The sequence below is a fragment of the Saccostrea echinata genome, unplaced genomic scaffold, assembly GCF_033153115.1.
Source record: "Saccostrea echinata isolate AGI-Se365-2 ecotype Australia unplaced genomic scaffold, CSIRO_AGI_Sech_v1 ptg000023l, whole genome shotgun sequence".
NCBI classification, from domain to species: domain Eukaryota; kingdom Metazoa; phylum Mollusca; class Bivalvia; order Ostreida; family Ostreidae; genus Saccostrea; species Saccostrea echinata.
Window position 1 is genome coordinate 4,004,869 of NW_026889772.1, and position 20,836 is coordinate 4,025,704.

A 20,836-nucleotide genomic window follows, 5' to 3' on the forward strand; every position below is an offset into this window, starting at 1 on the left:
TACAAGATATAATTATCTGATAGCTTGAAGTTACATAGTTGAAATTGAAGCAGTTATTTTCTTTAGTAATTAAACTTCTTCAGTAATATAATTGCTTTATAGACCCCTTGTAGCAGCTGATACTTTCGCACTCAATTTTGTTATCGCTTTCAGAAAGTACGTTGTTGTTTATGCAAGTAATACAAGTATTCACCATTTGAATATCGTACCAAATACTTAAAATAAATGTATTGCAAGGCACACACTTTTTGATTCCCCTAAACATAAACCCACTATGTATAGCAACCACCCCAAAATGTATTAAAAATCTCATTTTGCAATGGGTCTTTTCCATCAACGTTTAACATCAAAACGATTTGGTCTTTTCATCATTGTAGGTCGTTCTATGTGAAGTTGGAATATGTAGAAAAAAGTACCTTCAAATCAACTGAATTATCTATCTATTGTTAGGAAAACATAATCGAGAATTTTCGAATACTGATTTTTGGACTTCGTTTCATCTTTACTCTATGATAGTTTTGTGATTCCAGTTAATCAGGAATAAAATAATTATCTGTTTGATTATAGCATTATAATGCTACTAAGATATTTCTCTCTACTCTATGACAGGTTTGCACATCTTGAGGATAATTATTCTGTTTGATTATAGCATTATAATGCTACTAAGATATTCCTCTCTACTCTATGACAGGTTTGCACATCTTGAGGATAATTATTCTGTTTGATTATAGCATTACAATGCTACTAAGATGTTCCGCATTTCGGAGGAGTTCTTTACTTCCCTTGGACTCAAGCCAATGCCTCAGACATTCTGGGACAAGTCAATGATAGTAAAACCGTATGGACGTGAGGTAATTTGTCACGCCTCAGCTTGGGACTTCTATAATCAGAAAGACTTCAGGTAAATCCCACCATCCCAGCCACTCAGTCTCTAACCTTCCTTTCTTTACATTGATATTGACACAAATGTGCAAACATTTGGCTATTTGATTAAAGTTGAAAATACAGTAAACGTTTAAAGAGAGTTTAGTTTTTGCTCTAAAATATTCATAAATTTCGACACATACACCGAGATATGTGTTACTCATTATTAAAGAACCTTGAATGACACTTGATAAAAAAGATGAAAGAAGCTGAACAGCCGCCATTTTGTGTTGCATGCAACCCGTTGCGGATTCTGTACATCTTTAATCATATTTTGTTTGTGCTCACATTATTATTTGTAGGTAGCTATGTTCATCTTATTTTAATTGACTTAATTTATTCCACGAGACCTGAGGTTATAGATATGGTAATAATAAGTATAGATTGATAATAGAATATAATGTTCATAGAATTAAGATGTGTACAGCTGTGAATATGGAGGATCTGATTACGATACACCATGAAATGGGACATGTACAGTATTACTTACAGTACAAAGACCAACCGGTCAAATTCAGAAGGGGAGCAAACTCTGGTGAGAGTAATTCATTGTGTTTGAATTAGCAAACTCGATGTGACAGGACAGACATCATATAACACCATACATGTTTTTAATAAAGAAGAAGCATATTAATAATCTTTCAATAATATTCGTTAAATTGTACACACGATAACGGCATTTTTTATATACTTAATTGCCTGAAGTTAATAAAAATATGCAAACCTGTGCTAAATTCCACCCACGGTTCTTGTAATTACAGGTTTTCATGAAGCCATTGGAGACACTATGGCCCTGTCTGTATCTACTCCTAAACACCTTCACAAAATCGGGCTACTGGATAAAATTCAAAACGACACAGGTTCTCAATTTATATTGACCTATAGAATGGCAACAGGGCCTCTTAGTGAATATAGCAATAGCACAATTTTTACCGATGTAAAATGAATGCGGTATAAAATGAATCTATGTTGACTGTGAGCTGTAGTAATCCTACAGATAGATTTCTCTGTAGCAAAAACATGAAGTAAAAACTATTTTTTTCTTAAGCTGCTCACTGGTTGCAAAAAGGCAATCTTTTCATTTGTTATGTCTAATAGAAGCTGATATTAATTTCTTGATGAAAATGGCATTGGAGAAGATTGCTTTTCTCCCCTTTGGGTACCTCATCGACCAGTGGAGATGGAGTGTTTTCAGTGGAGAGACCCCTAAAGACAAGTACAACCAAAAGTGGTGGGAGCTGAGGTACAGCAGAAGTGACCTTTCAAAATAATATTGATAAATTTCTCTCAAAAAATCAACCGTTATCCGGCGTTATTTACTTCTTCTCAAAAACCATTTGGCCAATTTTAACCAAAGTTGACACAGAGCCTTTGGCAAAGGTATTCTGAATTGTTGAAATGAAGGGCCAAGCCCTGTTTTAAGGGGAGAAGATGAAGAAAAAGGCAAAAATAGGGTGTGGTCAAAGTTTGGATCCAAGTTTAACATTTAAATATGTAGGAATTTATTTTAAATGATCTTAAAAAATACTAGAAAATATGAAAGTCATATGAAATATGAAAGCTTCCAGTAATAGTGTAGATTCTTAATGTTTCAAATCATGGACCTCGTGGATAAGGTGAGGCCACAATAGGGTATCAAAGTTTTACATCGTAAAATACAGAGAGAATTGGAATAGGTAAAAAATACTGGATCTGTCAGTGTCTTGTAAAATTAATTTTAGAAGACATTAATAATCAAACATGCACTTGGTTCTGACTATCTTTGGTTGTTATGTCTTTGTTTGCTTGATGTGTTTAATTTTCTCTATAGAAGTAAAGGGAAATATCTGTAAAAGTTTGGACGACACCTCACAAATAAAAATAATTCATTTTCTATTACTTAGATGTAAATATCAAGGAATATTTCCCCCAGTGGATCGGTCAGAAGAGGACTTTGACCCCGGTGCAAAATACCACATACCAGCTGATACACCGTACATTCGGTAGGTATATCAATCATAAGATTGGGCAGGGGTATGCCCCCCTTCTTTCTCCACCCTTCCTCTCCTCTCCGCTGTTCTCTTTCCATTGTCTCCCTCCTTTCTGTTATTTCTCCTTCCATCCACCCATCCTTTACCCATCTCTGTTTCTACCCTGCCTCTCTCTTGTCATCTGAAAAAAAATATCCTGACATTTACAAATGTTATTAATTTACAAATATAAATCATACAGGAAACATTAATTACTGAATGTTTATATAAACATTCCATTTAAATAATTATGTTTTGGGGTAAGACTTTACACCTATTTCAGTTTGCTTTCTTGTTTTAATAAAGGCATTTTTATTTCGTTGCAGATACTTCGTTAGCTTCGTGTTACAGTTCCAATTCCATAAAGCACTCTGTGAAGCTGCTGGACAGACTGGTCCCTTGCATCAGTGTGATATCTACCAGTCTAAAGCGGCAGGAAACAAACTAGGGTATTTACATTTTAAAAAATAACTCCAAAAGTTTACCTTTCCTTTTATTTCTTTCCATTTTTGCACTAAAATTACTCTTTCTAACCTTTGCTGCCAAGATAGGACAAAACGGCTTTGCAGAATTTTTCATTGTGAAGTGTCAATAATCATGCAACATATTTTCACACTGTAACATTATTGTTTTTCAACATGTTTCAGGGACATGCTAAAATTAGGTTCTTCTGTTCCATGGCAAGAGGCAATGCAACAGTTAACGGGACAAAGAAAAATGAGCGCAAGCGCAATCATTGAGTACTTCAAACCTCTAACTGATTGGCTGAAAAATCAAAATGGAAACAGTGGGAAAGGTTGGCAGGAGAAATGTCCGACATATCTATCTGACGGTGATAAAGCAGCGAAGCAGTGGTTAGAGGACTATAACAGGGCGGCACAGAAGGCTTACTACGAGGAGTCAGAGGTGGAGTGGACCTACGCCACCAACATCACTGACGAAAACGAGAAGAGGCAGATTACAGCCAGGCTAGATTTGGCTCAGTTAGAGAAAAAATGGTCTGGGAACGCTTCATCCATTTTACATGAACACAAAATATCAAAACTGACAGATAGCGGGAGACAGCTGTTCAGCATTTCTGATATAGGAACCAGTGCTCTTCGGAATCAAACAATGCTTGAAAATGTGAATACTTTTACTAAAAGAAAAACGAAGTATATTTCTGAAATTAATGCTTTCACCCAACTGCTGTATTAACTTAAAATTCTTGATTTAATTTACAGTTAAACAAACTTCAGTCAGAAATTGAAGGCCTCTATGGCAAGGCACAACTTTGTCTGAGCAATGAGAAATGTCTGTCCCTTGAGCCAGGTACATTGTATATTCGTTACAGATTTATTTTCTAAAATCATTTGCAGACCTGGGGTCAATTACTTTGAAATGTAATGCATTACATTGCAATTACTTTGGAATTTTTACCATTACATTACCATTACCATTACTCTCATTCAGAAAAGTAATTAATTAAATTACAATTACTTTGTTTAAGTAATAAATTACATTACACATAACATTTAATAAGGGAAAAAACCACAATTTTTTTACCACACAATTTATATCTATAAATTAACTTTCTCACACTTTGTGCTCGGTCAATATGCTTTCCCTCGGGTCTATAAGTCAGCGTGGTATTTGGTACTTTGGATTCAGTTATTGTGTTCATGTAGTTTACCAATCTACAGTTGACAAAGAAAGTGGATAGGAACACTTTCAATGTTGTAGTTATGTTCAGTCTCTGAAGTTAATTTTTTTTTTCAAATAAATGATACAGTTCATGCTATATGTTATGGTATTTAATTAACATATAATACACAATTGTAAAATGAGTATGTATTAATAATTTAATGAATTAATTAGCACTTGTAATTAGCTGGGTAGGCATAATAAATGAAGACATAAACACAATCAAAGCATTTAACACAAACAAAGGTGATAATTTCCAGAACCTATAGATATAGGGTTTGAAGTTAGAGGTGACTCTCAAGCTATCAAAAATGTGTTATGGGTAATTTATCGATATAAATTTACATTTGGCCTTGTTTTCTCTTTGTGTCTTTAAGTGGATCATACTGATCTTGTATCTTGCTAAGCAAGTCTATTTTCCCAGAATGAACTTTGTGAAAAGATAAAGAAAAAAAAGGTGAAAAATATAGTTTGTATCTTAATTGGTAGTCACAGTATACATTTATTAATGTCACTTGTTTTGTGGCTATCTTTGAAACTTTATGATTTCTTTAAATAATTTTTTTCTGGCTCTCTTCAATTAATTTTATTATAATTGTCTTTTCAGGAAGTTTTCTATTAGAACAATTATTTAGTATGTCTATCAATCACCATTGAATAAATATTTCTAAATAATGGTAATATATAAGTTTTTAATTTTACAACTTTCACATCATAATAAAAAAATAATAACCCCTCAGTGACCTTGATTTGTTTTAGATTCAATAATAAAATGAGATTTTAAATACAAAATGTAATTGAAATGTAATTGAAAAAGTAATGGTCATTACTAACATTTTTTTTTAAAATAATGCATTACACTACAATTACTTGTAATTGAAAGATGGATCCATTATACATTACATCCTATTACTTTGAAAAAATGTAATAATTACAATGCATTACCATTACCATTACCCCAGGTCTGATCATTTGTATTGCAAAATTTTAAGAGAGAAGCATTATGATTAAATATTGTGTGGTATGTGTTTGAAATCATATACATACTGAGTTTTTATTGCTGTCATTATCAGACATGTACAGAATAATGTCCACTTCGCGGAATTTTACGGAGCTACAAACAATCTGGAAAGGATGGAGAGATGTTAGTGGGAAGAAAATGAAACAAAAGTACACCGAATTTGTAGAACTGAGTAATCGGGGAATACAGGAATTAGGAATGGGTAAGATAAGTTATGTTCGTGTGAACGTAATTTTGGTATGTTGTGATGCCTATATATGCTTTGTGATTGTCTATCAAATAGTCAGGAACAAGTACCATTTTGTTTACTTATTTACTTGCTGCCCTTGACGCCTTTGGCGTATAGGGCAGTACCATTTCTTTTATGTGAGTTAAAGGTCTCTTTAATTTGAAAATGTTCACAATTTTTAAAATAAGACTTTGTTCTGATTTATTTTTCTGAATAAAGCATGTCATATAAAACATGTAGAAAGGCTAAATGTAGGTAAACCACTCAATATCTAAGAATTAATGGACTTTAGATTGAAATAAAAATTTAATGTCTGTGAAATTGATTTGAATATCTTTAGTTAATTGATTCTGTTGAGTTGATGAATAGAAACTTTTCAGGGAATATTTTTTTTATGAAATAGAATCTTGAGGACAAATTAAGAACCGGTTTTTACCCTTTTTATGTTATTTATGTGATTTCAACTTCTGTTATATATGTACGGAGGCTTCTTTTATAATAAAAATATCTTGAATCATATTACATTTTAAATTCATGCATATCCATCCTAGGTAGAGGATTTGCGATATAGGGTTTTTTTTTTATGATGATATGATTTACAGAATATGTCGATTTTAGTGTGATTTTAAGTAGATCAATTGTATATGTTACTTGGAGGTTAGGAAAGATAACTACACAGAAAACCTTGTCTGTACATGTTGCTCTGACATCTCATGACATTAACGAAGCATACGGATAATGTAAAGCACTGCATACATGTGTATCATGGCAAGATGATTCGATCAGTTATCTAAAAATGAAAATTTATTTTCAAATGTGTAATTGTTTATCAAGAATTTATGTATTTAGATTCATTTGTACATACTACATCAAAACTTTTTTGTACATAAATAGTCTTTGTAAGCAGATAATCATATTAACCTTTGGTTCCTGTGTAATTTAATTTGTGAACATTAATTTGTGTAATCAATTGTCATTAAGTAGAGGACCTTCTAAGTTTTAAGAACTTGTGTCCAATCCTTTTTTTTAATATCTTAACAATAAAATATATTCACACCAAACAAAACCATACATTTGTACCAATACGATTTTATAACTTAATTAAACCAGTCAATGTATTTTGTCACTAACTTTTAGGTTATAAAGACACTGGTGACTACTGGAGGTCCTCTTACGAAAGTGAGACATTTCAGGACGACCTCCGAGAGCTCCTGGAGCAACTTAAACCTCTGTATCAGGAACTACATACGTATGTCAGAAAGAGGCTACGTGATTACTACGGAGCAGACAATTTCCCCAACTCGGGACATATTCCAGCGCACTTACTGGGTACATCTGAATACATTATTTGCAACATGCAGATTATGCAAATTTTTTTCTTTCTTTTTTTCAAATTGCAATTATTTATATTTGCAACTTTTTTATATAAACTTAACTCAAAATAATGTATTTACGACTTCGATAATATACTTAAGTGCGAAATACGACCCTTTACAGTAAACTATTAACAATCCATGTACAGGTCTCACTACGTCTGCCCTACTGCCTGCTGGTCTTCTTTCGCTGTACTGATTGTCTATCGATACTGTTTTCATTAGGTTTATTTTATAGTAGGTATAAAAACATAAGATTATACAAACACTATCAGTGAATGTTATATTCAATTGTATATTGCTCTTTTTTAGGAAATATGTGGGCACAGGAATGGCAGAATATTTATGACCTTCTTATACCATTTAAAGGCAAAACAAACGTCGATATCACACCTACATTAAAAGCCAAGGTAGGTCAAATAAGATGCTGAATTTCTTTTTCAGTCGCCAAAAATTTCTTTTTACATTTATAGATATTAATTCCTGCAAATCTCAATTGCAGAATTACACAGCTCATCAGATGTTCAAAACAGCGGAAAGCTTCTTTAAGTCTCTGGGTTTGCAACCAATGCCAGAACCTTTCTGGAATAAGTCAATGATTGTTAAGCCTCCGGGACGAGATGTGATATGTCATGCGTCTGCTTGGGATTTCTATAATCAAAAGGACTTCAGGTGATATATAACGTAATTTTGACGTTTATTTATGAAGTAGATTAAGATATCGAACAGTTATCGATCTCAAAAAATGTATAAGCAATACAAATCTGTGAAGAGGGCATAAAACATGGATCCCGGGAAATTCCAGAGGTAGGATCAGGTGTCTAGGAGGAGTAAGCATACCCTGTCGACCGGTCACACCTGCCGTGAGCCCTTTCTATTGATCAAGTGGAGGGGAACATTCCTTAATAAAATTCATTATAAACACAAAGGCCTAACAATTGGTATAAAACAGGTCATCCAAATACACAATGATAGGTTGTATTTGCTAACAAGGTCATTATAACGACCAATGTATACAGTATTAAATATTTCTTCGATTCTTTCAATGTTTGTATCCTTAAGATATTATTTTAAGAATTAAGATGTGCACTGACATCACAATGGAAGATTTGATAACTATCCACCACGAGATGGGACATATACAGTATTATCTCCAGTATAAGAATTTGTCTGTTACCTACAGAAATGGTGCTAATCCAGGTATGCTTGACTTACTTATATCATTAGATTTTTAATATAGAATGGGAATTACCGTACCTTTTACCATATAAAGTCATTCTTAAACATAATACTGAATTGGTTAAAGATGAAGAAAACTGTTTTAGTGTTTCTCATTCGCGTGGTATTAATATGAAAATCAAATTAAATGCTAGTTTTGATTTAAAGAGGCATGGACACAGAATTGAAATTTAAATCCTTCAAAAATTTTGATAGAGTTTCATGACTTGTAAAAGCGTTACAGACCGATATATTGTAAAAACGTGTTTAGACACATTTTTTATTTGAAAATTATCAAATCTACGAATTTCGAGCATGTTTGATTTCATATTACATGGTTACATTTCCACAAACTAAGCTTTATCCTTAATACTTATGAAAAGTGGGAAGTCGGTGTTGTTTTGCTAAAAGACATTAAAAGTATAATTAAGAAAATCAGAATAGGAATTTCAGAAAGCAAAACCAACACACCAGCGTCGTCTATTCATGTTCAGTAATTTGTGTAATGTTAGCAAATCAAACACACCCGGTAAAATGTAAACAAAAACAATCACGGAGCTCGCACCATGTTAAAAAACAGGTGTTTATTGTAAGGCTATGAAGAATGTCATTGTCATTGAATATTATGACTTTTCTTTATTAAACTGAACTTATTTTTGAAATAAATAGGGAAATAGAAAATTGGAATGAAACTAGCAGTCCAACTGTCCATGCCCCCTTTAACTTCCCTTAAAGTTTAAATTACACAGCTTTTCACAGTTCTAAGTTTCCTTTCGTCAAAAGAATGAAAGGCAAAATTTGATTCATTCATATTCAAATGTCATTTTAGCTTTACTTGTCAGAGAACAGAAGAGCCTATGCGATAGTAAGGTGTCCTTTGTCCACAAAACGCTACTCCTCTTACAGTTTTGATCCACTTTCAATAGGAATTTGTACACAAGTACACTGTACTAAGATACACGATTCTCTTTATCGGTTTTTGATTTCGACAAGCGGTGTTGCCATGGTACTAATAATAGAAATATCTTTGAAATTCCTTCAAAATGCTCTCCTACTACAGTTTTAAGTCCAATTTCAATAAGACTAGGTACACAAGTACACTATACTAAGATACATAATTCTGTGAATCAGTGAATCGGTCTTTGATTTCGACAAACGCTGCTGCTATAGTTACTAGGAATAGAAATTTCTTTGAAATTCTTTCAAAATGCTCTCCTCTTACAGTCATTAAGACTTGGTACAAGTACACTTTACTAAGATACACCAATTACACATCAGTAGAGCTTCAGTCTCTTCAGAGACTTCTGGTTTTTAAATGAAATAAGCTACATAGCTAGGTACTTCTTTCAAAATACGAATGAAATACTACAAATACAATGACAATTATCATAGCTGTTGATCTTCAACGAACCCCGACATTCAGAGAAGCAAATATTACTAATATACATTCAATTTGAAGGATTCCATGAGGCTATAGGAGATACCATGGCCTTATCAGCATCAACACCGAAACATTTACACAAAATAGGACTTCTGGAGAACCTGCAGAGTGATCCAGGTATAGAAGCAGCTGTAATTTCTAATAAGATATTTACTGAATTCAAACATATACAGGAATATAAGTTACATAATTTAATTAAGAAAAAAAGTAACTCTACCTTGGAATTTATCTTTGTCAGAGACTGACTTGAACTACTTGATGAAGATGGCTTTGGAGAAGATCGCCTTTCTTCCTTTTGGCTATCTGATTGACCAATGGAGGTGGAGCGTGTTTAGTGGAGAGACAACTCCAGATTATTACAATGATAAATGGTGGTCACTGAGGTAAGAAAAACTGTTTAATAAAAAAAGATATCTATTTGCAATAGTTTTTGCAGTTTTACATTGATATATCGACTAGACATTTTATTGTCGATAAATCTGGCAACTTAACAATTCTGACAAATTTACATGAATATATATTTTTCTTGAAAAAAAAAATACACAAAAAATGAAGCTGGCATTTTTAATTTAGGGTGGTCAGATTTCTACATGGACATACATTAATAAACAAATTTTAATAATATTATTCAGCTCTTCTCAGTCTTTTTTATTTAAATATTTTGGATTTCCAACGTTTCGGTTTGATCATCAATGAAGAGACATAATTTGTCGAAATGCGCACCTGGTGCTTCAAAATTGGTACCGTATATGATTTACATAGTATACGTGATTAGTACTGTTTGGTAATCTATGTCGATTGTAGTGGCAGAGCATCCATTGAACAGTGAACCAAGTTTTATGAAAAATTACCTAAAAAGAAAGGTTTATTCTGTTGACCAATAAGAAACAATTTTCTTAGGATCCTATCGAACGGATAGTAGTCGAAATATGAAAAACATTTTTATAAATTTGTTCGCAAGTGAGTTTGCAGAATTGTAAACTGCATGTAAAGATAAATTATAGATTAAAAATTTCAGTTGAATAAGAGTTCTTGTTTGTGGTTGCAGATGCAAATATCAGGGAATCTCTCCACCAGTAAAAAGAACAGAAGATGATTTTGACCCAGGAGCCAAATACCACATTCCTTCCAATACACCGTATATAAGGTTGGTCCAGAGATATTCTTATTCATTATTCGTTGCCTTTTAACCACCAAAAGAGAAGAATTACAAAGACAACACTATACAGAATAATTTGGTATCCTTAATCCGCTTTGTTACAGGTACTTTGTCAGCTTTGTCATCCAGTTTCAGTTTCATAAAGCTTTATGTGATGAAGCGGGACAAACAGGTCCACTCTATCAGTGTGATATTTACCAATCAAAGACAGCCGGCAAGAAACTCGGGTATGACCGAACTTTCAACATGATTCCTTAAATGAATTTAATCAACCTATCAATCTGACCTTCTATGTGATCAACGGAAGAAACACTTTTCAATCCACTTTAGAAGAATAAAATACGTATAAACTTGTTTATTACTTTCAGTGACATGCTAAGGTTAGGGTCTGCTTATCCATGGCAACATGCAATGGAGAAATTAACAGGAAGCAGGAAGATGGATGTTGGTCCTTTGATCGAGTACTTTAGTCCCTTGTTAGATTGGCTGAAGCTTCAGAATGTAAATGAGACAGGTGGTTGGATGGAGGAATGTCCTGCTTTTCTCCAGAAAATAGATATTAACATGACTGAACAGTGGCTGAAAGAAAATGATGACCTCGCTCAGATAAAACTAAGTGAGGAGAGTGAAATAGAATGGACGTATGCCACAAACATAACCGACGAGAATGCACAAAAACAGGTCATTACTTGAAATATCAATTTAATGTACTATTTGATCTTAAAAATTACTGTAAGATTAATGGCATTTCAGGTATATATTGTTTCTATTACAGGTAGAAGCACGGGTCAAACTCGATAATTATTTAAAAGATTCTGCAAGGCAAGCGTCTTATTTACTACGTGCTCTTAACATCTCAAAAACTTCAAGAATTGGACGGGAGTTGTTCAAAGTGTCTGACATTGGAACAAGTGCCCTTAGGGATAAGTCAAAGCTGAAAAAGGTATATTCGCAAAGGATTTTTTTTTCATCTTTCTTGTTTAACTCTAAAAAAATTAGGATCTAATTGCCCATCGTCCAATACCTTATGTGTCTGTAAATAATTTAAAACACTACTTCAGCTACTGAAAGAATTAAATTTCAATCGAATTTCTTTTATCACTTCACTACAACAGGATATACAATGCATCAATTTTTGATTTGGAAGACATTATCGCCATGGATTCTTCTTAAAGATTTTGTCCTTTTCAATAACGCACGAAAATGCCATTCCTCTGCTGTTTGATTTGAATTTAGCTTAGAACGAATTGAGGAAAAGTTCTCAAACACTCTTTTTAAAAGCGTTTCCTATATATTTGATGTAAAAGAGGGAAAACTTCATTTCCTGAAGAAACAGAGTCATAAAATAATCTCTTACTTGTTCAAATATAATTATTAGTCATACCATTCTTACAAGCAAAGCAAGAGCCCCTTCAGATATGTCTGGGTTGTTTTTTTTTTTTCATTGAAATGCTGACATTTTATTATTTTAAGTTGAACGAACTTCAGTCAGAAATTGAAGGAATCTACGGAAAAGCTCATTTCTGTGTGAACAATGATACATGTTTATCTCTTGACCCAGGTAAGATTTTATAGAATAACTGAAACTCACCAACATTTTACCAAAATAGAAAATATTGAAGCATATTTGTCAAGTATGTAACTCAATTTTCTATCGGTAGATATGTATAGAATAATGTCGACATCCAGGAACTTCTCGGAACTAAAATTGATTTGGAAAGGATGGCGGGATGTCAGTGGAAAGAAAATGAAAAATAAATACGCTGATTTTGTAAAACTAAGTAATGAAGGCATCAAGGAACTTAATATGGGTAAATATGAGCTGATTTTGTAAAAGTAAGTAATGAAGGCATCAAGAATCTTAATATGGGTAAAAATGACAGTAGATAGTAGAATAGTTAGCATTGGATATGGGTTTTAGGTGATGTAGATATTAGTGAGAAATATGGGCATAATCAGGTCCATCAGGCATTACTAAGTCCTGGTTCCTTTAGTCGTTCTTTTATGTTTGAAGGATTTAAGGACACTGGAGAGTACTGGAGGTCAAAATATGAAAGTACAACATTCCAGGACGATCTTAAACAGCTGTTAGAACAGTTGAAACCATTGTATCAAGAGCTCCATACTTATGTTCGAAAGAAGCTGAGAGAGCAGTATGGGACAGAGAATTTTCCTGTGTCTGGCCATATTCCTGCTCATATACTAGGCAAGTTAATTACTAGTGTCATACTGTAAATTTGCAATTGATAGAAAGAGATTGTGGAATATTGTACAATAATCATTGTTTGTGGGGGACCCGTTGACCCCCAAGAATTAAAATGATTACACAGTATTTGGTAATTTGCTTTTGCAGGGAATATGTGGGCTCAAGAGTGGCAGAATATTTACGATTTGGTGATACCCTTTAAAAGTAAAACAAATATAGATATCACTCCTGTATTAAAAGAAAAGGTAAGCGAGTATACATGAATTAAAAAAAAAAATGAAATGCGTGTATTTAGTTGTTGTTATATTACACAGTACAAGATAGTAACGTTCTTGTAATGTGCAATATAACTTCTTGTTATCTTTTTTAATTTAAAATCCTTATATTTATTTGTTTACAGAATTTCACTGCACTACAAATGTTTAAAACAGCTGAGAATTTCTTTAAGTCCCTGGGTTTAAAGCCAATGCCTGACACTTTTTGGAACAAGTCAATGATCGTAAAACCAGAGAATCGAGAGGCTGTGTGTCATGCTTCTGCTTGGGATTTCTATAATCAAAAAGATTTTAGGTAGTTTTGCTTGAGTAAAGATGGTGATCCTTCTATGATTCAGTAGTAGACATCATAGGAAGTGGAAATATCTGCTTAAACATGATTTAAGTGAATATTTATAATTGTGTTAAGTAAAGAAAAAATTATTCTGAATTTTCCATTCCCCATGAAATGAAACGTAGCTTAATATTTTTAATGTCATATTTTAATTTTTTCTAAATCTCTGTCATTAAATAAAGTATTTAAGCAAAGGGAAACTTGTACACCTCTAACTTTCAAGATCTTAGTTTTCTAAACAAATTTTCATAATCATGATAATTAATATGTCAGATTACTGTCATAAGATATAAAGGTAATAACAACTTATCATTGGTCATTATCTCAATAGAATCAAAATGTGTACTGACGTCACAATGGAGGATCTGATAACCATTCATCATGAGATGGGACACATTCAGTATTATCTTCAATATAAGGACCTTCCAGTGGCCTTTCGGGATGGCGCAAACCCAGGTTATACAAATGCTTCATATGCTTATCTACTTCAGTTTGGAAATGCGGCAAAATGTTTATAGACAGGGCTTTATAAATGGATATTATGTACTTTTAGTATTGTGTGTATGTGAAAGTTGAGTCATTAGTGGCCAACATCCAGTATGTGTGATTGGTAATTAAAAAAACTTCACAGAGATATTTTAAATACCTTAGTTTTAAGTTGCCCACCCTATGTTAATTTCTATCTGTCTGGAAGAAAAAAATTTACATTAAGTTGGGATGAATACATTTGTTTATTTTAATGTAAACATGTTATTTCAGGTTTCCATGAAGCAATAGGCGATACTATGGCTCTCTCTGTAGCAACACCAAAACACTTACATAAAATAGGGCTTCTCAAAAATCTCATCAATGATAAAGGTCTGTTAATTATTGATTTATTTCATATTACACGTCCGATGTGAAAATGAATTATTGTGTTCTGTTCTCAATTTAGTGATATAAATGATGTGTTAATCTTGTTTCCGACTTTTTTTATCATTATGATAAATGTTATCCACGTACCTGTTAAAATTAATTCTTTTCTTTCTTTATTGTATTATGTAGAGACAGATTTAAATTTTTTAATGAAAATGGCATTAGAGAAAATCGCGTTTCTCCCCTTTGGGTACCTCATCGACCAGTGGAGATGGAGTGTTTTCAGTGGAGAGACCCCTAAAGACAAATACAACCAAAAGTGGTGGGAGCTGAGGTAATGAGAGAGAGAGAGAATATTACATACTAAAATCCATATCATATGTCAAATCAGCCCGAGTGGCCCCATATCAGCCCGAGGGCCGAAGGCCCTCGGGCTGATATGGGGCCCGAGGGCTGAAATGACATATGATATTGATTTCAGTATGTAGTATTCTATTTATCATATATTTAAAATACTTAATATACGAGTTCACATAAAATCATTGAAGAATTTTTCGTGTATGTTTATGACCTTTTTTCTTTAAAATCTAATAAAGCAAATTTTAGGTCTTTGAAAACAAATTAAGTCCACAGATGTTAGTAAAGAATTCTTTTACATGTATATTTAAAGAAAATCAAGTTAATTGACTTTTAAACTTTAAACAAACGTTACTTCCGGTTTGATATGGATTTTTGCCCGCCGGTCCGATACGTAATATGGATTTTCGGACCGGTCCTTGATATGGGGTATTATGACGTCACCCGTATCGCACAGTGCAGAATCGGTGTATTTACTACTAAGTATTTGATAAAGAAAAATAATAACCATAGCATGTACATGTTATAGTTAACAGGAGTTGGTCAGTGACAATTCTGTTCTACCTGCATATTAACAGGTGTCAGTATCAAGGTATCACTCCCCCTGTCGAGAGGTCAGAAGAGGACTTTGATCCTGGGGCAAAATATCACATCCCTTCAAATACCCCATACATCAGGTCTGTTTGCAATTTTCATTAGTCTTTGGAATTCAGAACTTTATCGTTTCTTAAATGAATCAAGTTTTCATTGTTAAGATGAATGGTAAAATAAATAATTCTAGGTACTTTGTGAGTTTTGTGATACAGTTCCAGTTTCATAAATCTCTGTGTAAAGCGGCAGGACAGACTGGTCCCCTATATCAGTGTGATATCTACCAGTCTAAAGAAGCAGGACAAAAATTAAGGTACCTCTGAGTTTCTGCCATGTATTTTGTACATGTATATGACAAGGGCACTTCATGTTGTTTTTCATTTTTGTCTTCTTTCCATCAGCTTCATTTTGTATTTCAAGATATTTTTTATCAAACTTCATACACAGAACCATGTTTGGTGAGACTAGATTAATGGTGTAAAAAGCTTTGACCTTGGCATTAAACTTGACACTGACATCCTCATTTTGTGTTTGCATGTTTCAAACAAAGTCTTCATGTTTTTTTTCTTTAAATTTCACTCAGATACACAGAGTAATTCAATGTTAAAGAGTATAACCTGGACATTCTACTTGGTTTTGACTCTTTATTTCTTGTTCTGTGTTTAGTTCAATTTTGAAGATTTTTTTTAAAGATATTAATTTTTTTAAAAAAAATTAATACAGAAATACATGTCACTTGATATGATCAGTTTACAAGTGTCAAAATTTTGAACACCGACTTCCCTTGAGACGTTGACCACTACTTTCCTCATTTTGTGTTGTGTCTGGCTTCAATGAACATTTTCTAAATATTTTCATACCGTGATAAAAATGTGCAAAATGTATCAGCTCTGTGTATAAAAAATTATACATAGAAATATTCTTTTTCATAATATATTACCTTATCAGATCATAGAAAGAGGCACATTTCTTTGCATGTTGCAATACAGATACGAGGGGTGATCAAAAAGTTCGCGAACTATCTCTGTATTTACAAAACCGTAATTAAGATCAAAATGAAATTTGGCACACATATAGTCATACACATGTTCTATAAATAACAGTTAGGTAATGATTTGCTCCATTTTTTTTTGACGTCACAATGTGAAAATGACGTCAATATGTAGGTGCCTTGTGACAAAAAAATGGTTGACTCAGTCGTACTCGCGCAATGAACGGCTGTAAAGTTTAATGTATATCTTGGAAATCCCTTTGCAGTAGCATATAATAATTAGTACAAGGTTTACGAAGATAAAGGACTTGCCAGACGTTCAATCGTTAATTGGATTGATTGTTTTAGTGAAGAAAGGGGGATGGTTAAAAATGATGTTTGTTCTGTTGTCCAGTGAAAGCAAGCTGGGGAAGAGATGTGTCCTTAGTTGAGCAATTTGTTATGAAAGATCGCCAAGTTACATTTAGAAAAATAGTTGAATATGTTAACAATAATATAATTATTAAATCCCTGAAATATCATTTACTTTAGACTTTAACCATAATAGATATAATAAAAAGAAGGCGGCCATACTTAATTCACATTGGATAAAAGAGGCTCCCAAGACAGAGGACTCGGGTTTTGATGGTCACCATGCTCATTCTAGGAACGGACATCCTTGTTTACCCATCCTATAGCCGAGATTTGGACATTTCTGACAAATGGACTGTTCTTGTTATGAAAAAATAACTTGAATGGTAAGAAATATAAGACTCGGAAGAATCTCTTAGCTTCTGTGAACAGAAGGCTACAGAGCATGTCACGTGACCGCCTGGATCATGATTCGCGCATGGGCAGAACGGTGGCAGATGTGCATTAATATCGGAGGGAACTACTTTACATAATAATGAACAATGAAACCTAATTTTATTTGTTTTATGGAAGTAATTCAATAAGTTCGCGAACTTTTTGATCACCCCTCGTAAATCTCTGTGCAGGATATTACATCTAATGGATATATTTAGCATTCTAGTTTAACTTATGTATATATGACCTCGCCACTTTGGTCTGAAAGCGTATGATGTATCTAAAATTTAAATAACAATGTTTTTCCCATTACATTTCAGAAACTTGCTAAAAGCGGGATCCTCTAAACCTTGGCCAGAGATAATGAAAGAATTGACAGGGCAATCAAAAATGGATGTCTCTGCTATTTTAGAGTACTTTGAACCTTTGCATGCATGGCTGAGGGAACAAAATAAAGGCGAAATGAAAGGTATTAAATAGACATGCAAAATAAAACAGTTTACGTCCGAAGCAGGTGGATATTTGATCATTACCTTTCATTAAGACACTAAGACGTTAGAATACTATAATTAAAATATACGACACCTTATCCCATCTCTGATGTCTCTAGGCGATTGGGTTTGCTATGCTATCAATTTATACTGTTTAAATGGACTTTTTATTGTTTTTTAAGGTTTTGTAAAGATAAGTAATGAATATTTTAATTGAAGGGTGGGAGAAGAACTGCAACACGTTCACCTATGGACAGCTGTTCAGCTACTGGTTGAAAAACTACGAGGACAGGGCTCAGACAGAGTTCCACAACAACATGAAAGCGATTTTTGAATATGAATCAAATATAACCAATTATAACGAAAGAAAAAAGGTAACCTTGACTTTTCTTGGAAACATGGTGATAAAAAATAGAAATGATATGTAACCTTGTTTGCAGGCAAATATGTATTTATAATAACTACATATATTGAGATGTGAGTGCCATATGTAAATATGTATTTCAGAGATGAATTTAATTTTTGAGAATTCATGTGGACATGAACTACGACGCTCTACGCTGGCATATTTCATGAAGCGCGTTAGAACTTCATGATAAATATGCAGGCTTGAAGCGTTGTAGTTCATGTACCTCATGAATTCTCAAAAAATTAAATTCATATCTTATATTTACATTATTTTTTTTATGACATGCCACATATTTTTGTCATTCAATGATCATTTTTGAAAAAAAAGTTTGCACTATTTTTTGACTAAAAAATTCAGTCACATCACAAAGGAAATATTCTTACTCATCCCACGGTAGTTCATGAGAACATGAACTTTTTCTAATTTGCAAAGAATCTTAAGGAAAAACATTTGGAAATGTAAATGTTTTTTTCAAACTGAGCATTTTTAGGAATAGTTGAAGACTCCTTTGTGAAATTCATCATAACATATATTTTAACAGATTGGAATAAATTGTTTTAATATTATTTAGAGAGAAGCTTCTTTGAGGTTTACAGACTTCAGAAAAGAAGCCTATGACTATGTCAAACATATCGACATCCCCAACATTAAGAATGAGCGACATCGAAGGCTATTTACAAAAATCAAAGATATAGGAACGGGAGCATTGAAAAGCAAACAAGGTTTAGGAAGGGTAAGTTGGAGTGTTAATGGTGTAATAGTAGAAAAGTTCACAAAGATGTGAAGAATTTCCTGTAGAATAAATCATTTGACTTGATAATCTGTTTAACATAAGTGGACAAACATGAGGAATACTACAAACAAGAACACAATACTAATTTTTCTCTCTCTTTATATAATTATATATGTATATATATAGAGAGAGAGAAAGAGAAAGACCGAGAGAGAATGAAAGATTTCATACAAAAAATGATCAATTTTCAGATGGAAGACTTAGGATCAGAAATGATAAATATATACAGCTCTGCTAAGGTTCCTGTAAATGGAGTTATGAAGGAACTAGAACCAGGTGAGATATAAGTGAAAAAAAAATCATCCAGTTAACATAAAGATTAAATTTTACATTAGCATATGACATATGATAAACTTAACTGTGCTTGAAACATTTTCCAACTAAATTACAGTATCATAACAATTTTAAATCTGTAGCAAATCGGTAAATTTTTCAGTTCTTACTTTAATACAAAACATACTCATACATAATACTGATATTCGAAAAAAAAATTCAAGCTGTTAATACAAGCTCTTTTAGCATTTATCTACAGTAGATGCTAAAAATATTAGGAGAATATGATAGTTTTGTTTCTTACTACAAGATGTTAATTTTTTAAATCTCATTTACAAAAGTATATTGTAATTAACATCTCTTTTAAAATCCTATTTAGGTCTATCAAAGATTTTAACTGAATCCTCGGATTATGATGAACTCCTTCAAGTGTGGAAAGGATTCCGAGACGCGGTAGGACCTGCAGTTAGACCCTTGTATGTAGAATTTGTTTATCTGGCTAACAAAGCTATCAGGGATCTTGGGTATAAAGACTTTGGGCAGTGGGAGAGACGCAGCTTTGACACAGAGACTTTGCCTCAGGATGTTGAAAAGATTTTGAATGGGATGATGCCTATGTATCGTAATCTCCATGCCTACGCAAGGAAAAAACTGATGACAGTATATGGTGCAGAAAAATTCCCTACAACCGGACACATTCCAGCCCATTTGCTAGGTAAAAAATGGCCTTTACAACAAAAACAATCGGAAACAAAAACCTTGTACAAATATAAATAATTTAATTCTGGTTGTAACACGTCTTTGATTGAATAAAAAATTAGTTTATTTCGTATAACCTGTGTTGTCTACGTCACAGTGACTTACATCAAAAATATATCAATCCGCTTGACGTTGCATATAAAACTTGAAAGAATTATAAGGCCTTTCGAAGGGAGAATTGTCTTTTTCTTTATGAAAATTCAATTATAAGGAATAAATTTAATAGCTACTCAAGTTATACTTGTATAACCTGGGTTGGAACAGTTTCCTCTTTATATAAACCGCTTCGCGGTTTATAAAGCGTAAACTGCCCCAAGCCAGGTTATACCGTATATCTTGGGTAGCTATTGAATACATTCCTTAAAGATTACGTTATTATTGAGTAGAATTTGAAAAAAACCCCTAATTTTTACAATCAAAATGATATTTTTCCGATAACATTTTGCCAAACATTAATAAATCAGGTCCATTTCTTAATTTAGTAAGATACCAAAAGATCTCTATAAATATATACACAAGTAACATTAAATACAGTATTTTCAAACATCTTCTTAAGAGAAAAGTGTTCGCTTAATGAATTAAATATAATCTATCAACAATTCGTAAAATACTACTGATGTACATTAACTTTTGTCGGTGGAATTAATCTCTTTGATAGT

At 32.9% G+C, this 20,836-nt stretch overlaps 1 protein-coding gene across 1 annotated transcript in view; it reads left to right on the forward strand.

The window, feature by feature from the left end:
- The window catches only part of LOC133191094 (uncharacterized), a 64,593-nt gene that overhangs the window by 38,888 nt on the left and 4,869 nt on the right, over positions 1-20,836 (forward strand). Inside the window, exons 31-64 of the mRNA XM_061326782.1 lie at positions 732-901; positions 1,335-1,459; positions 1,686-1,784; positions 2,023-2,167; positions 2,808-2,906; positions 3,260-3,382; positions 3,581-4,058; positions 4,157-4,244; positions 5,690-5,839; positions 7,004-7,195; positions 7,552-7,649; positions 7,742-7,911; positions 8,315-8,439; positions 9,917-10,015; positions 10,137-10,281; positions 10,947-11,045; positions 11,162-11,284; positions 11,426-11,738; positions 11,833-12,000; positions 12,531-12,618; positions 12,719-12,868; positions 13,072-13,263; positions 13,411-13,508; positions 13,664-13,833; positions 14,204-14,328; positions 14,632-14,730; positions 14,917-15,061; positions 15,663-15,761; positions 15,866-15,988; positions 17,773-17,921; positions 18,163-18,317; positions 18,924-19,085; positions 19,337-19,421; positions 19,798-20,133. Of these exons, the coding sequence (XP_061182766.1) occupies positions 732-901; positions 1,335-1,459; positions 1,686-1,784; positions 2,023-2,167; positions 2,808-2,906; positions 3,260-3,382; positions 3,581-4,058; positions 4,157-4,244; positions 5,690-5,839; positions 7,004-7,195; positions 7,552-7,649; positions 7,742-7,911; positions 8,315-8,439; positions 9,917-10,015; positions 10,137-10,281; positions 10,947-11,045; positions 11,162-11,284; positions 11,426-11,738; positions 11,833-12,000; positions 12,531-12,618; positions 12,719-12,868; positions 13,072-13,263; positions 13,411-13,508; positions 13,664-13,833; positions 14,204-14,328; positions 14,632-14,730; positions 14,917-15,061; positions 15,663-15,761; positions 15,866-15,988; positions 17,773-17,921; positions 18,163-18,317; positions 18,924-19,085; positions 19,337-19,421; positions 19,798-20,133 (5,185 nt within the window). The remainder of the gene's footprint in view (positions 1-731; positions 902-1,334; positions 1,460-1,685; positions 1,785-2,022; positions 2,168-2,807; positions 2,907-3,259; positions 3,383-3,580; positions 4,059-4,156; positions 4,245-5,689; positions 5,840-7,003; positions 7,196-7,551; positions 7,650-7,741; positions 7,912-8,314; positions 8,440-9,916; positions 10,016-10,136; positions 10,282-10,946; positions 11,046-11,161; positions 11,285-11,425; positions 11,739-11,832; positions 12,001-12,530; positions 12,619-12,718; positions 12,869-13,071; positions 13,264-13,410; positions 13,509-13,663; positions 13,834-14,203; positions 14,329-14,631; positions 14,731-14,916; positions 15,062-15,662; positions 15,762-15,865; positions 15,989-17,772; positions 17,922-18,162; positions 18,318-18,923; positions 19,086-19,336; positions 19,422-19,797; positions 20,134-20,836) is intronic.